At 52.0% G+C, this 15,575-nt stretch overlaps 1 protein-coding gene across 2 annotated transcripts in view; it reads left to right on the top strand.

The window, feature by feature from the left end:
• LOC142254521 (uncharacterized) overlaps positions 1-14,013 on the top strand; it is a 212,521-nt gene extending 198,508 nt beyond the window's left edge. For both annotated transcript variants that reach the window (XM_075325621.1, XM_075325620.1), the window contains 3 exons: positions 3,567-3,881; positions 5,833-5,883; positions 12,228-14,013. In XM_075325621.1, coding sequence (XP_075181736.1) covers positions 3,567-3,881; positions 5,833-5,883; positions 12,228-12,511 — 650 coding nt within the window. In that variant the 3' untranslated portion in view covers positions 12,512-14,013. The remainder of the gene's footprint in view (positions 1-3,566; positions 3,882-5,832; positions 5,884-12,227) is intronic.
• The last annotated feature ends 1,562 nt before the right edge of the window (positions 14,014-15,575 follow it).

The following is a 15,575-nucleotide window of genomic DNA, read 5'->3' as shown; positions in this document are numbered from 1 at the left end:
TACGTCGTGATCTGGCACTTTGGATTATCGGGAGGTGCCCCCGAATCTGTTTTATTTGGACTTGTCGTGTGCTGTTCCTGTATTCCTGTTAGTAAACCTGTTGGATCATCCTCGGCCTGTTGTTTCTCCTTGCTCTGCTGTACACCCTGTCACACAGAGCACTACTCGGACAACACAGGGTGAGGGAACCACAATATTAAGACTTTATTGGATCCCCAAACAATTAACGGCATATAACACATAACCAGCAAAACACACAAATGTAACAGGCAACAGAGTCTCACCCTTCCGCTGGCTCCCCAGGGATTAGAATGTCCGTGTCTCAGAGCCTCCAGGGCTATTTACTCCAATCCAGCAGCACCCCGCTTTCAGCGGGCACCCACTGAGAAAGGAATAACGCCAGATTTAGGAAGCTGTCTGAGGTCTGCAAAGTCTGTAGTCAGATGACTGGGCTGTCCCAAGCTGGATTCCTTCCTTAGGTAGTCCTTGGTATCACAGACGAATCCTTGCATTCAATGCTGAACTCCATATAGTGTTATAATCCAGGTTATGTCTTGCCAATCGGATCCGCAGGTCCTAGATTGGTAAGCATGTAGCGAGAGTCTTTTTGAGCAATGGACAGTCCTCCTTCTTATACCCCTGAGCTCTCCAGACCATTGGGGTCTTCACAATTGGTGGAAAAGACTGGGCTCTTATTGGCTAGATTTCAAGCTATATTCAAATATCCAGAGACAAGGGTGAGACAGGTAGGTTACATCACATCTAGCAATTCACTTAGGGGTGCTTCACACACAGCGAGCTCACTGCCGAGATCGTTGCTGAGTCACGCTTTTTGTGACGCAGCAGTGACCTCATTAGCGATCTCGCTGTGTGTGACAATGAGCAGCGATCTGGCCCCTGCTGCGAGATCGCTGCTCGTTACACACAGCCCTGGTTCGTTTTCTTCAAAGGCGCTCTCCCGCTGTGACACACAGATCGCTGTGTGTGACAGCGAGAGAGCGACAAATGAAGCGAGCAGGGAGCAGGAGCCGGCGTCTGACAGCTGAGGTAAGCTTGTAACCAAGATAAACATCGGGTAACCAAGGTGGTTACCCGATATTTACCTTAGTTACCAGCCTCTGCAGCTCTCACGCTGCCTGTGCTGCCGGCTCCGGCTCTCTGCACATGTAGCTGCTGTACACATCGGGTTAATTAACCCGATGTGTACAGCAGCTAGGAGAGCAAGGAGCCAGCGCTAAGCAGTGTGCGCGGCTCCCTGCTCTCTGCACATGTAGCTGCTGTACACATCGGGTTAATTAACCCGATGTGTACTGTAGCTAGGAGAGCAAGGAGCCAGCGCTCAGTGTGCGCGGCTCCCTGCTCCCTGCACACACTAAGCTAAGCGGTGTGCGCTGGTAACTAATGTAAACATCGGGTAACCATACCCGATGTTTACCTTAGTTACCAGTCTCCGCAGCTTCCAGACGGCGGCTCTGTGCAAGCGCAGCGTCGCTTGCACGTCGCTGGGGGCCGTTCACTGGTCGCTGGTGAGATCTGCCTGTTTGACAGCTCACCAGTGACCATGTAGCGATGCAGCAGCGATCCTGACCAGGTCAGATCGCTGGTCGGATCGCTGCTGCATCGCTAAGTGTGAAGGTACCCTTAGTAATACAATGTGAAGTTTGCATAATTGAGTTATCTGGGTGTCTGGCCTTCAGTGACTAAAACAATTACATGAGTCAACAAGAGTCTTGTAGAAACAATGAGGGATTATCCCCCATCTATAAACAAACTATCTTCATGTCTGGCTGAATTTTAAGAAATTTAACCCTTGCTAAGCATTGACAGAGTCCAGGTCGTCACAATTTCTATCTGACGTAACTGTCCTGAATTAGAGATCCGACTCTCATCTTCTCAATCTAATGGAGTTTCCTTAGCTGTGATGTTCTCCTTTAGGCCGGGATCACACGAGCGTATATTCCTTCTGCGGGGGACGATCACTGACACTGATCAGAGTTTGAGCAGAGTGTCCGCGTAATGAGATCCCATTGTCTTGGAGGAGGGAATCTTATCACAGGTGACGAAGGTGGAGAACAATATTTTCTATCTTCTTCATTGTGTGAGTCTGCGGAAATCAGTCTGCACTCGATGCCATCCTAGTGCAGTGCGATGATTTCCACAACCTATAGACTTGAATGTGTGCGCACTGTCCATTTTCCGCTGCTGAATCGGCACAAGAAAAACATGGCAGATCGGCACTGCCCCATAGAATAGTGATGGTCCAAGTGCCATCCGATAAAACGTCACCGAGCCCTTGTCCGATGTGTGAGTGAGCCCTTGTCCGATGTGTGAGTGAGCCCTTGTCCGATGTGTGAGTGAGCCCTTGTCCGATGTGTGAGTGAGCCCTTGTCCGATGTGTGAGTGAGCCCTTGTCCGATGTGTGAGTGAGCCCTTGTCCGATGTGTGAGTGAGCCCTTGTCCGATGTGTGAGTGAGCCCTTGTCCGATGTGTGAGCGAGCCCTTGTCCGATGTGTGAGCGAGCCCTTGTCCGATGTGTTAGCGAGCCCTTGTCCGATGTGTTAGCGAGCCCTTGTACGATGTGTAAGCGAGCCCTTGTCCGATGTGTTAGGGAGCCCTTGTCCGATGTGTGAGCGAGCCCTTGTCCGATGTGTGAGCGAGCCCTTGTCCGATGTGTGAGCGAGCCCTTGTCCGATGTGTGAGCGAGCCCTCGTTCGATGTGTGCGTTCATTTCAGCGAGCCCTTGGGGTGCACAGGGCTATGGACTGCTCACACAGTCGTGTGTTGGAAGGTTGGATTCAAGCGCTTGTAATGTCTCCTGAGGTCACAGTAACCAAGATCAAATCCAGGTATTGTGTCCACCATCTTATTGAGATGGACAAAGCTCTCGCTACTCGTCACTGATTGACCACTGAGGGTCAGGTCATGAATATATCTGTTATAAAGATGGTGGTGGTGTGTCGGAGGCCTCATCCTGGCAGCGCGTCTCTGCCCGAACCTCAGCATTTCTTCACGTTGGCTTTTGACCCCGTAGCATTGTGCCCGTTCTGTGAGATACTTTTCAGCAGAGAGTATTTCCATTGTGGCTGACTGCTATGGGACACCCCACAAATACTACATTATGGGGTGTGTAAATGTACGCGTACCGTTATATACTTTCTATAAAGTAATATTTCTTCCTCTTGGTGCGCAGAGCCCGATAATGTGGTTCTGCTCTTCCTCTCATTAGAGAACATCAGCTTTTTGCACCATGATGGCTTCCATAATTGATTTTATTGGTAGCGGTTAGTAAGCCGGGAATGGCGCAATTACTGATGTTCCTAAGAAAACCTTACAGCCTGCAAATGGCTGCACTATTGAGATTTGTGCAATCAGAGTACCTGGTGTATAGGACGGGGCCGCAGGGGAACGGGGCCGCAGGGAGACGGGGCCGCAGGGGGACGGACCTGGAGGGGACGGACCTGGAATAGACGGAGCCGGTGGGGGCGGGGGCGGAGCCGGTGGGGTCTCCGCGCTGCACGGTACCCACACATCCCAGTAATCTCGCTCTTTCTTGGTTTCTCCTACAGATAAAGCACCAACGTTTTCGGACATAACTGTGCGGCCGGAGAGACTTGTTGCAGGGAAAGAGGCCACATTTACAGTGATGATATCCGGATTCACACCAGAAATTCGAGTGAAATGGTATAAAGACTTCAACCCATTTCCCAGTGATTTTGTGACCACCAGAGATCCAGAGGTTGGAGCAGACTCTCTATGTAGATGTTCCAGCAGCCTGAGGTTCACTCCGCAGGACGGTGACCATCAGGCGTCCATCCGCTGTGAGGCCACACATTCTGTCACCAAGAAAGTGCATGAGCAGCTGTACAGACTGCACCTCTCAGGTACCAGCTCCCCGCGGTCACATAGGGTGTACCGGCTCCCCGCGGTCACATAGGGTGTACCGGCTCCCCGCGGTCACATAGGGTGTACCGGCTCCCCGCGGTCACATAGGGTGTACCGGCTCCCCGCGGTCACATAGGGTGTACCGGCTCCCCGCGGTCACATAGGGTGTACCGGCTCCCCGCGGTCACATAGGGTGTACCGGCTCCCCGCGGTCACATAGGGTGTACCGGCTCCCCGCGGTCACATAGGGTGTACCGGCTCCCCGCGGTCACATAGGGTGTACCGGCTCCCCGCGGTCACATAGGGTGTACCGGCTCCCCGCGGTCACATAGGGTGTACCGGCTCCCCGCGGTCACATAGGGTGTACCGGCTCCCCGCGGTCACATAGGGTGTACCGGCTCCCCGCGGTCACATAGGGTGTACCGGCTCCCCGCGGTCACATAGGGTGTACCGGCTCCCCGCGGTCACATAGGGTGTACCGGCTCCCCGCGGTCACATAGGGTGTACCGGCTCCCCGCTGTCACATAGGGTGTACCGGCTCCCCGCTGTCACATAGGGTGTACCGGCTCCCCGCTGTCACATAGGGTGTACCGGCTCCCCGCTGTCACATAGGGTGTACCGGCTCCCCGCTGTCACATAGGGTGTACCGGCTCCCCGCTGTCACATAGGGTGTACCGGCTCCCCGCTGTCACATAGGGTGTACCGGCTCCCCGCTGTCACATAGGGTGTACCGGCTCCCCGCTGTCACATAGGGTGTACCGGCTCCCCGCTGTCACATAGGGTGTACCGGCTCCCCGCTGTCACATAGGGTGTACCGGCTCCCCGCTGTCACATAGGGTGTACCGGCTCCCCGCTGTCACATAGGGTGTACCGGCTCCCCGCTGTCACATAGGGTGTACCGGCTCCCCGCTGTCACATAGGGTGTACCGGCTCCCCGCTGTCACATAGGGTGTACCGGCTCCCCGCTGTCACATAGGGTGTACCGGCTCCCCGCTGTCACATAGGGTGTACCGGCTCCCCGCTGTCACATAGGGTGTACCGGCTCCCCGCTGTCACATAGGGTGTACCGGCTCCCCGCTGTCACATAGGGTGTACCGGCTCCCCGCTGTCACATAGGGTGTACCGGCTCCCCGCTGTCACATAGGGTGTACCGGCTCCCCGCTGTCACATAGGGTGTACCGGCTCCCCGCTGTCACATAGGGTGTACCGCCTCCCCGCTGTCACATAGGGTGTACCGCCTCCCCGCTGTCACATAGGGTGTACCGCCTCCCCGCTGTCACATAGGGTGTACCGCCTCCCCGCTGTCACATAGGGTGTACCGCCTCCCCGCTGTCACATAGGGTAAATCGACTCCCCGCTGTCACATAGGGTGTATGGACTCCCCGCTGTCACATAGGGTGTACCGGCTCCCCGCTGTCACATAGGGTGTATTGACTCCCCGCTGTCACATAGGGTGTATTGACTCCCCGCTGTCACATAGGGTGTACCGGCTCCCCGCTGTCACATAGGGTGTACCGGCTCCCCGCTGTCACATAGGGTGTACCGGCTCCCCGCTGTCACATAGGGTGTACCGGCTCCCCGCTGTCACATGGGGTGTACCGGCTCCCCGCTGTCACATGGGGTGTACCGGCTCCCCGCTGTCACATGGGGTGTACCGGCTCCCCGCTGTCACATGGGGTGTACCGGCTCCCCGCTGTCACATGGGGTGTACCGGCTCCCCGCTGTCACATGGGGTGTACCGGCTCCCCGCTGTCACATGGGGTGTACCGGCTCCCCGCTGTCACATAGGGTGTACCGGCTCCCCGCTGTCACATAGGGTGTACCGGCTCCCCGCTGTCACATAGGGTGTACCGACTCCCCGCTGTCACATAGGGTACATAACGAGCACACTGTGTGCTGACTGTGCTCCACTGTATGTCTCCTGTGCTGCTCACACATGGTCTCTCTTAGGTAAGAGCTCTGGGGAGCGACCTCCTCCTGCCACCAGACCTCCACGCTCAGGTAAGTGACCGATGACATAGGTGCCACCAGTCCCACCAGATTCACATGATGGGTTCCTCCTTTATTGTTGATGGGATTTAGAAATCTCCCGTGAATGTGAGTCCTGCAGCCACACGCCGGCCATACGTGCGGCCCATACGCCGGCCATACGTGCGGCCCATACGCCGGCCATACGCGCAGGTCACACGCACGGCCATACGCCGGCCATACGCGCAGGTCAAACGTGCGGCCATACGCGCAGGTCATACGTGCAGGTCATATGTGCGGCCCATACGCCAGCCATACGCGCAGGTCATACGTGCAGGTCATATGTGCGGCCCATACGCCGGCCATACGCGCAGGTCATATGTGCGGCCCATACGCCAGCCATACGCGCAGGTCATACGTGCAGGTCATATGTGCGGCCCATACGCCGGCCATACGTGCAGGTCATATGTGCGGCCCATACGCCGGCCATACGCGCAGGTCATATGTGCGGCCCATACGCGCAGGTCATACGCGCAGGTCATACGTGCGGCCATACGCCAGCCATACGCGCAGGTCATACGTGCAGGTCATATGTGCGGCCCATACGCCGGCCATACGTGCAGGTTGTCCCCGCTTTCACATGATGAAGGGCTTGTGCCATGGGAATATACTTATCGGGGATTTTCTGGTCTTCAGGGTGAATGTTCTTCCATATCATGCAGTATTGACTCTTCCTCAGGAATTGAAGTGTTCCCAGCACTAATATGGCAAGCCGCCAATTGTCCTGCCCATTGTATGCTCTCTAGTAACCATCCACACCGAATGCCGGGAGCCCTGAGACCTCCGGTGCACGGACACAAATGATCGAGCCAAACATGCCACACCACTGTGGATGTCAGCGGTGTATGTGCTGCTGTGATGCGAGCGTGGTACGTGCCCCCATGACTTTCTGCTGCTGCACGGACTGGCAGAGTCTGGGGGTCTCCCGGTTCCCACCTTACAATGTCAGCCTGTATCACTCGGACGTCACACCCTCGGGGGTCTGCCGGGCTCCAGCACACACTCCGCTTCTGTCCTCTGATTGTATGTCCTTTTGGCCTGATCACATGTAAACCAACCCTGCGGGCTCAGCGCTCCTCCATTATTGGTTGGAGACGTTTTGTATTTTTCCTTTTTCGGGGGGCAGTAACAATGGAGAGGATGTATTTTAAGTTTATACTGCGTACTACCGCCGCTGTGTAAAATGTGCAGAATGCGCTGATCTGACAATCTCTATCACAGACAGCAGATCGGGGGTTAAACGTTGGACATTTCATTAGAAAACATGAGCTCATTGTGAAGTTGACGGCAGCGACTTCTCTTAGAACCGTTGTGTCAGGACCAGCAGAAGGCTGGAAAAGTGACACTAATGAAAAGCAGCCGGAGGGTTAATGTATAGCTAAGGCTAAGTTCACACTTCCGTTGTTTTCTATCAGTCACAATCCGTCGCCTTGAGGAATTACGGTATCCTGCAAAATATTTTGCAGGATTCCAGTTTTTCCCCATAGACTTCTATTGGCGACGGATTGTGACTGATGATGCTGCGTTGCATCCGCTGCGTCGCGGTCAGTCGTTTTTTGACTGACCGCCGGGCGGGAGCAACGCAGCATGTAACGGTTTTTTGTGCAGTGGAATCCGTTGGATTTCGCTGCACATGCGCTCTCTTGCTCCCCGCACAGGTAACCAGGATAAACATCGGGTTACTAAGCAACGCGCTTTGGTTAGTTACCCAGTATTTACACTGGTTACGGGTGCAGGGAGCCAGCGCTGAGCGGTGTATGCTGGTAACCAAGATAAATATCGGGTAACCAAGCAAAAAGTACTTTGCTTTTACCCGATATTTACCCTGGCTGTGCACGGAGCCAGACACTTCACCGCTCGGCTCCGCCCCCTCCCGCTCTCAGCATGTATACACACACACACACACACTTGTCCTGTAGTCCCCACGGCACTGACGTCCTCAGTGCCACGGCACCGCTCGGCTCCACCCACCCCGAACTCCGCCCCCTCGTGCTCCGCCCTCCGCACACAGCATGTATACACACACACACTCACACTCACCTGTCCTGCAGTCCCCATGGCACTGACGTACTCAATGCCACGGCCCCGCTCGGCTCCACCCACCCCGAACTCCGCCCCCCCGCACACAACGGAATCCGACAAAGAATTCTGTTCTTTGTCATCCGTTGTACAGCGCATCAGTCACATGCATCAAGCGACACATGTGACTGATGCAAAGCAACAGAAGTGTGAACTTAGCCTAAAGGCTGCTTTACACCAGACAATGTATCGTGCGATAGATCGTCGGGGTCACGGTTTTTGTGACGCACATCCGGCATCGCTGGCGATGCCGGCCTGTGTGACGCCTCCTAGCGACGCAGTATCGCTCACAAATCGTGAGTCGTGTACTGCTCGTTAGGTTCCATAATATCGTTTAATTTAGTTGTTCATCGTTTCCAGGGTAGCACACGTCGCTCAGTGTGACACCCCGGGAACGATGAACAGCAGCTTACCTGCGTCACGCGGCCGCCGCCGGCTATGTGAAGGAAGGAGGTGGGCGGGATGTTTACGTCCCGCTCATCTCCGCCCCTCCGCTTCTATTGGCCGGTGGCCGTGTGACGTCGCTGTGACGCCAAACGTCCCTCCCACTCCAGGAAGTGGACGTTCGCCGCCCACAGCGAGGTCGCACGAGAGGTAAGTATGTGTGACGGGGGTTACTGACTTTGTGCGACACGGGCAGCAATTTGCCCGTGACGCAAAAAGGACGGGGGCGGGTATGATCGATTTGTGAAATTGCACAATCGGTCGTACCATGTAAAGCAGCCTTTAGTCACATGACTGTGTGGAGGAGCCTGGGAGAGAGGCAGAGTCTCACAGAAGCACAGATAGTCGGAGGTCTCCGATTAAGGATTTTTCCTGTAAGGAAAGCGATGGAGCGAGCGCGGCACTGATCCGAGTACAGTACCAAGAGCTCTGAAAACTAGATGGCATCAAACGCACCCTCCAGTGTATATAGCATGTCATGTGCTTGTGATGATCCCGGAGATGGGCGGCTGCTCACAGGGAATTGTGGCCACTATTCACTCTATATTTCAATTCATCGATCACTTGTGTCGAATCACGTAAATAATATGGTAACTGCTTTACCAGATCCTGAAGAAACATCTATATAATGAAATAAGAGGCTGGATAAGGAGCAGAGTCTGGATATAATGGGGGTCCAGGGGTCACCAGGTCCTTGTGTAGATCGCTGGATTAGGAGCATATTGGCATATACTGAAAAGCTCCCATGTTAAACAAATTTCTGCACTCTGTGCCGGGAGTCACACACCGGAGGGACGAACCATAAAAAATATCATTGCACCCAGCAAATGGCTGAATCATGGGAAAAAAAATCACTAGTCTTCGGAAGAGTGGAACCAACCTCAGGGAGCCACCTGCTACATAGCTAAATGTGCAGGGGACATGATGCAATGCTAAGAAGGGAGCCTTGTGGGATCATAGACCACCGAGCAGATTCAGTTAGGTCCAATAGTACAGGAGAAATGTAAAAATCAAACTAAAACTCACGTGTAGTAGTGACTATATCATATACCTTATTTTTCAGATTATACAATGCATCAGATTAGAAGACACACCAAATTTAGAGAAAGTAAATAAGGAAAAAAAAATCATTTTTGATGTTAAAAAAGGGGGTCCATCTTATAATTCAGATATAGCTAACCGGCGGGGGGCATGGTGGCAGTTCAGCAGGATCACAGGAGGCAGGGTCACAGTTAAAGGACCATCCAGCTTGTTATCAAGGAGTGGAACCATCCAGCTTGTTATCAAGGAGCAGGACCATCCAGCTTGTTATCAAGGAGCAGGACCATCCAGCTTGGTATCAAGGAGCGGACCATCCAGCTTGGTATCAAGGAGCGGACCATCCAGCTTGGTATCAAGGAGCGGGACCATCCAGCTTGTTATCAAGGAGTGGAACCATCCAGCTTGTTATCAAGGAGTGGGACCATCCAGCTTGGTATCAAGGAGCGGGACCATCCAGCTTGGTATCAAGGAGCGGGACCATCCAGCTTGGTATCAAGGAGCGGGACCATCCAGCTTTGTATCAAGGAGCAGGACCATCCAGCTTGGTATCAAGGAGCAGGACCATCCAGCTTGGTATCAAGGAGCGGGACCATCCAGCTTGGTATCAAGGAGCGGGACCATCCAGCTTGGTATCAAGGAGCGGGACCATCCAGCTTGGTATCAAGGAGTGGAACCATCCAGCTTGGTATCAAGGAGTGGAACCATCCAGCTTGGTATCAAGGAGCGGGACCATCCAGCTTGGTATCAAGGAGCGGACCATCCAGCTTGGTATCAAGGAGCAGGACCATCCAGCTTGGTATCAAGGAGCGGGACCATCCAGCTTGGTATCAAGGAGCGGGACCATCCAGCTTGGTATCAAGGAGCGGGACCATCCAGCTTGGTATCAAGGAGCGGGACCATCCAGCTTGGTATCAAGGAGCGGGACCATCCAGCTTGGTATCAAGGAGTGGGACCATCCAGCTTGGTATCAAGGAGTGGAACCATCCAGCTTGGTATCAAGGAGTGGAACCATCCAGCTTGGTATCAAGGAGTGGAACCATCCAGCTTGGTATCAAGGAGTGGAACCAACCAGCTTGGTATCAAGGAGCGGACCATTTATCGCAGCAGCACGGATCCTCCGAAGAAGAGTTTGGGGACAAACTTGCCGCCTACAGTCCAGAACATTCACAAATAGGACACATCTGGTAATTTATAGAATGAAAAATCCAGATACGACCCTCAAATGTGGAGCAGCGAGAACGCAACGACAGACAAGAATGGGGCAATGTTTCTCTCTCAAAACTCTAGCAATTGTCTCCTCTCTTCCCTGAAGTTTATAGACTATGGTAAGAAGAAGATGAGAAGCTGCACAGTGGTGGACATGACCCGGGAACAATGATGGACATGGCTTGGGCATAATGGGGGAGATAGCCCCAGCACAATGGTGGACATGGACAGTGAGCAATGAGGGAAGACAACATGGGCAAAATGATGTACACGGCCATAGCACAGTGATGGACACGGCCCAGGCACAGTGGTGGACACGGCCCAGGCACAATGGGGAGGGAATGGCCCAGGCACAGTGGTGGACACGGCCCAGGCACAGTGGGGAGGGAATGGCCCAGGCACAGTGGTGGACACAGTCCAGGCACAGTGGGGAGGGAATGACCCAGCCACCGTGGTGGACACAGTCCAGGCACAGTGGTGGACACAGTCCAGGCACAGTGGGGAGGGAATGACCCAGGCACCGTGTTGGACACAGTCCAGGCACAGTGGTGGACACAGTCCAGGCACAGTGGGGAGGGAATGACCCAGGCACCGTGGTGGACACAGTCCAGGCACAGTGGGAGGGAATGGCCCAGGCACAGTGGTGGACACAGTCCAGGCACAGTGGGGAGGGAATGACCCAGGCACCGTGGTGGACACAGTCCAGGCACAGTGGGAGGGAATGGCCCAGGCACAGTGGTGGACATAGTCCAGGCACAGTGGTGGATGTAGTCCAGGCACAGTGGTGGATGTAGTCCAAGCACAGTGGTGGACACAGCCCAGGCACAGTGGGAGGGAATGGCCCAGGCACCATGGTGGACACAGTCCAGGCACAGTGGGAGGGAATGACCCAGGCACAGTGGTGGACACAGTCCAGGCACAGTGGGAGGGAGTGACCCAGGCACAGTGGTGGACATAGTCCAGGCACAGTGGTGGATGTAGTCCAAGCACAGTGGTGGACACAGCCCAGGCACAGTGGGAGGGAATGGCCCAGGCACCGTGGTGGACACAGTCCAGGCACAGTGGGGAGGGAATGACCCAGGCACAGTGGTGGACACAGTCCAGGCACAGTGGTGGACACAGTCCAGGCACAGCAGTGGATGTAGTCCAGGCACAGTGGTGGACACAGCCCAGGCACAGTGGTGGATGTGGCCCAGGCACAGTGGTGGACACAGCCCAGGCACAGTGGTGGATGTGGCCCAGTCACTACTTAGATATGTTGCTGCCATTAGTATATAAATGTGGTATTTTTATTTAGATGAAATGGAAAAATGTCCAACGTCTCATCTGATCTCTGTTCTGTGTGATAAAATGTAGAGATAAGAGACGCCGCCTCTGATCATCGCATTCTGGATTTCTGCCCGTTTTACACAGCAGCCAACTTTGTATATAGGGTTGTACAGTATATGTATTAGGATAGAATGGAAACAAAACAGCAGTTTATAAGCAAAAGCATAAAAAATATTTATAAAAGCATAATAATTGTCCACTTTCTTCTTTCCCCACAGTGAAGACCAGTGGCATCCAGTGTCTGCCGGAGCACCCCCGGGTGGGAGATCCCGTCACTCTTACATGTTGTGTGGATGGATGTGACGCGGAGGATTCTGTATTCTCCTGGAGTAAGGGGATGTTTCCTATTGAGAGTGATGTAAAGAACACGCCGGATGGATCTGGCAGCGTCTCCACAGTCACCTTCACTGCGCAGGAGACAGACAGAGACTGCGCAATCACCTGTGAGGTGACCTATAATCTACAGACACGAGAGGAATATTTCACCCTGAAGCTTCAATAAGATTTAATATACAGCGAGCACGGACTCTATAGTACTGGGGCAATATACAGCGATCACAGACTCATCTGTGTCTATAGTACTGGGGCAATATACAGGGAGCACGAACTCACCTATGTCTATAGTACTGGGGCAATATACAGCGAGCACAGACTCATCGATGTCTATAGTACTGGGGCAATATACAGCGAGCAGGGACTCATCTGTGTCTATAGTACTGGGGCAATATACAGCGAGCACGAACTCACCTATGTCTATAGTACTGGGGCAATATACAGCGAGCACGGACTCATCGATGTCTATAGTACTGGGGCAATATACAGCGAGCAGGGACTCATCTGTGTCTATAGTACTGGGGCAATATACAGCGAGCACGAACTCACCTATGTCTATAGTACTGGGGCAATATACAGCGAGCACGGACTCATCGATGTCTATAGTACTGGGGCAATATACAGCGAGCAGGGACTCATCTGTGTCTATAGTACTGGGGCAATATACAGCGAGCACGGATTCATCGATGTCTATAGTACTGGGGCAATATACAGCGAGCACGGATTCATCGATGTCTATAGTACTGGGGCAATATACAGCGAGCTCGGACTCATCGATGTGGACGCTGCTGAACCCCAGCTCCATGACCTCCAAGGAGGGTGCTGATCTCTGCCGATTTCATGCTTTTCTCTCTCTATAAACCTGAGCCTGAAAACGCATGTATAAACAGAAGGGCAGTTTCATTTTTAATGACAAGATCAAAGCTTTTCTGTAGTATAACAAAAACAAAACATTAAAAACCTGGATCCATTACTGCACCAAAAACGTGTGAAATAAGGAAGAAATACAAAAAAAAAAAAAAAAACACAGCAAAGCCGCAATAGTCAGAGAAGATTGTTATTATGCCACGTGGTGCGAACACCTGCAGAAACATAGAAGAAAAATAACGCAGCAATTCCGCTCCATGTGAACACCGCCCAGTGTTACATTTCATTACATTTTTTTAATGGGTTTAATAGTTTTTCTCTATTGTGCGATTTCTTTACACCATTCACCGATCACTGTAAATCATCTGATCGCTGTGTTGTGCCGGTCGTTGCGATTACACCATTCACCGATCACTGTAAATCATCTGATCGCTGTGTTGTGCCGGTCGTTGCGATTTACACCATTCACCGATCACTGTAAATCATCTGATCGCTGTGTTGTGCTGGTCGTTGCGACTACATCATTCACCGATCACTGTAAATCATCTGATCGCTGTGTTGTGCCGGTCGTTGCGATTACACCATTCACCAATCACTGTAAATCATCTGATCGCTGTGTTGTGCCGGTCGTTGCGATTACGCCATTCACCGATCACTGTAAATCATCTGATCGCTGTGTTGTGCCGGTCGTTGCGATTACGCCATTCACCGATCACTGTAAATCATCTGATCGCTGTGTTGTGCCAGTCGTTGCGATTAGAGACACCAAATCTCTTTGCTGATTTGTAAAGTTTTTTGGTTTTTTTTTAACCCCTTCACGACCTTGGACGGATCTATCCGTCATAGATCGTGTCCCGTTAAGCCCCGCCCCCTGCCGCGGGCAGGCGGCGTGGATCGGCACACATATCAGCTGTTTTCAACAGCTGACATGTGTGCCTGCTAGCCGCGGGTGGAATCGCTTCCACCCGCGGCCATTAACCCCTTAAATCTTGCTGCCAAAGTCTGGCAGCAAGATTTAAATGCGCGCGGCCATGTTTGTTACTCACCGCCGCCCCCACCGGAAGTCACGTGTGTTATCACGTGACTATCGGTGGTTGCCATCGTAGCACAGGGTCATGTGATGACGCCTGCTGCTATGATCTTTCACTTTCATTTTCCCTCGGCCGAGAGCAGAGGGAAAACCAAAGTGAGTGAATCTGCTGATTACAGCGGTATTGCTGTGATCAGCAGATAGCGATCAGCGATCGGATTGCTGATTGCTATAGCCCCCTAGGGGGACTAGTAAAATAAAAAAAAAAAGTAAAAAAAAAAGTTTTAAAAAATAAAAAAAAAAACAAAAAACCTAAAAGTTCAAATCACCCCCCTTTCCCCCCATTGAAAATTAAAGGGTTAAAAAATAAATAAATATACACATATTTGGTATCGCCGCGTTCAGAAATGCCCGATCTATCAAAATATAAAATCAATTATTCTGATTGGTAAACGGCGTAGTGGCAAAAAAATTCCAAACGCCAAAATTACGTTTTTTGGTCGCCGCAAGTTTTGCGCAAAATGCAATAACAGGCGATCAAAACGTAGCATCTGCGCAAAAATGGTACCATTATAAACGTCAGCTCGAGACGCAAAAAATAAGCCATCACTGAGCCATTGATCCCAAAAAATAAGAACTCTACGTGTTTCGGAAAATGGCGCAAAACGTGCGCCACTTTTATTGGACAAACTTGTGAATTTTTTTTAACCCCTTAGATACAAGTAAACCTATACATGTTTGGTGTCTACAAACTCGCACCGACCTGAGGCATCACACCCAGACATCAGTTTTACCATATAGTGAACACCGTGAATAAAATATCCCAAAAACTATTGTACGATCCCACTTTTTTTGCAATTTTTCCGCACTTGGAATTTTTTTGCCGTTTTCCAGTACACTATATGGTAAAACTTATGATTTCATTTAAAAGTACAACTCGTCCCGCAAAAAACAAGCCCTCATATGGCAAGATTGACGGAATAATAAAAAAGTTACAGCTCTTGGAAGAAAAGGAGCAAAAAACAAAAACGCAAAAACGGAAAGTGCCCGGGGGCTGAAGGGGTTAAAGTGCCTTAAAAATGACATTTGTTTGTTTTTCATTGTTTTTTAGCAGTTTTATAAGAAGAAAAAATTGTTTTCTTTTATGTTCTCTCTAGAATCCAGGGACATAGAAGTGCACGTGTATCGCTATGTATCTGTGTAACCTCTGTGTTCTCTGCCGCAATGCAGCTTCAAGTGCACAAAGTCCTCCATGTTATTCAATGGCTGTGGCTCTTAGCTTTTGCTGCTGCCTGCAAAGATGGAGGTTGTGAGTTTGATTTTCGGGAGAGCAGAG

This window comes from Anomaloglossus baeobatrachus, chromosome 10 (assembly GCF_048569485.1).
Source record: "Anomaloglossus baeobatrachus isolate aAnoBae1 chromosome 10, aAnoBae1.hap1, whole genome shotgun sequence".
In the NCBI taxonomy this organism is placed as follows: domain Eukaryota; kingdom Metazoa; phylum Chordata; class Amphibia; order Anura; family Aromobatidae; genus Anomaloglossus; species Anomaloglossus baeobatrachus.
This window is presented reverse-complemented; position numbering and strand designations above follow the sequence as displayed.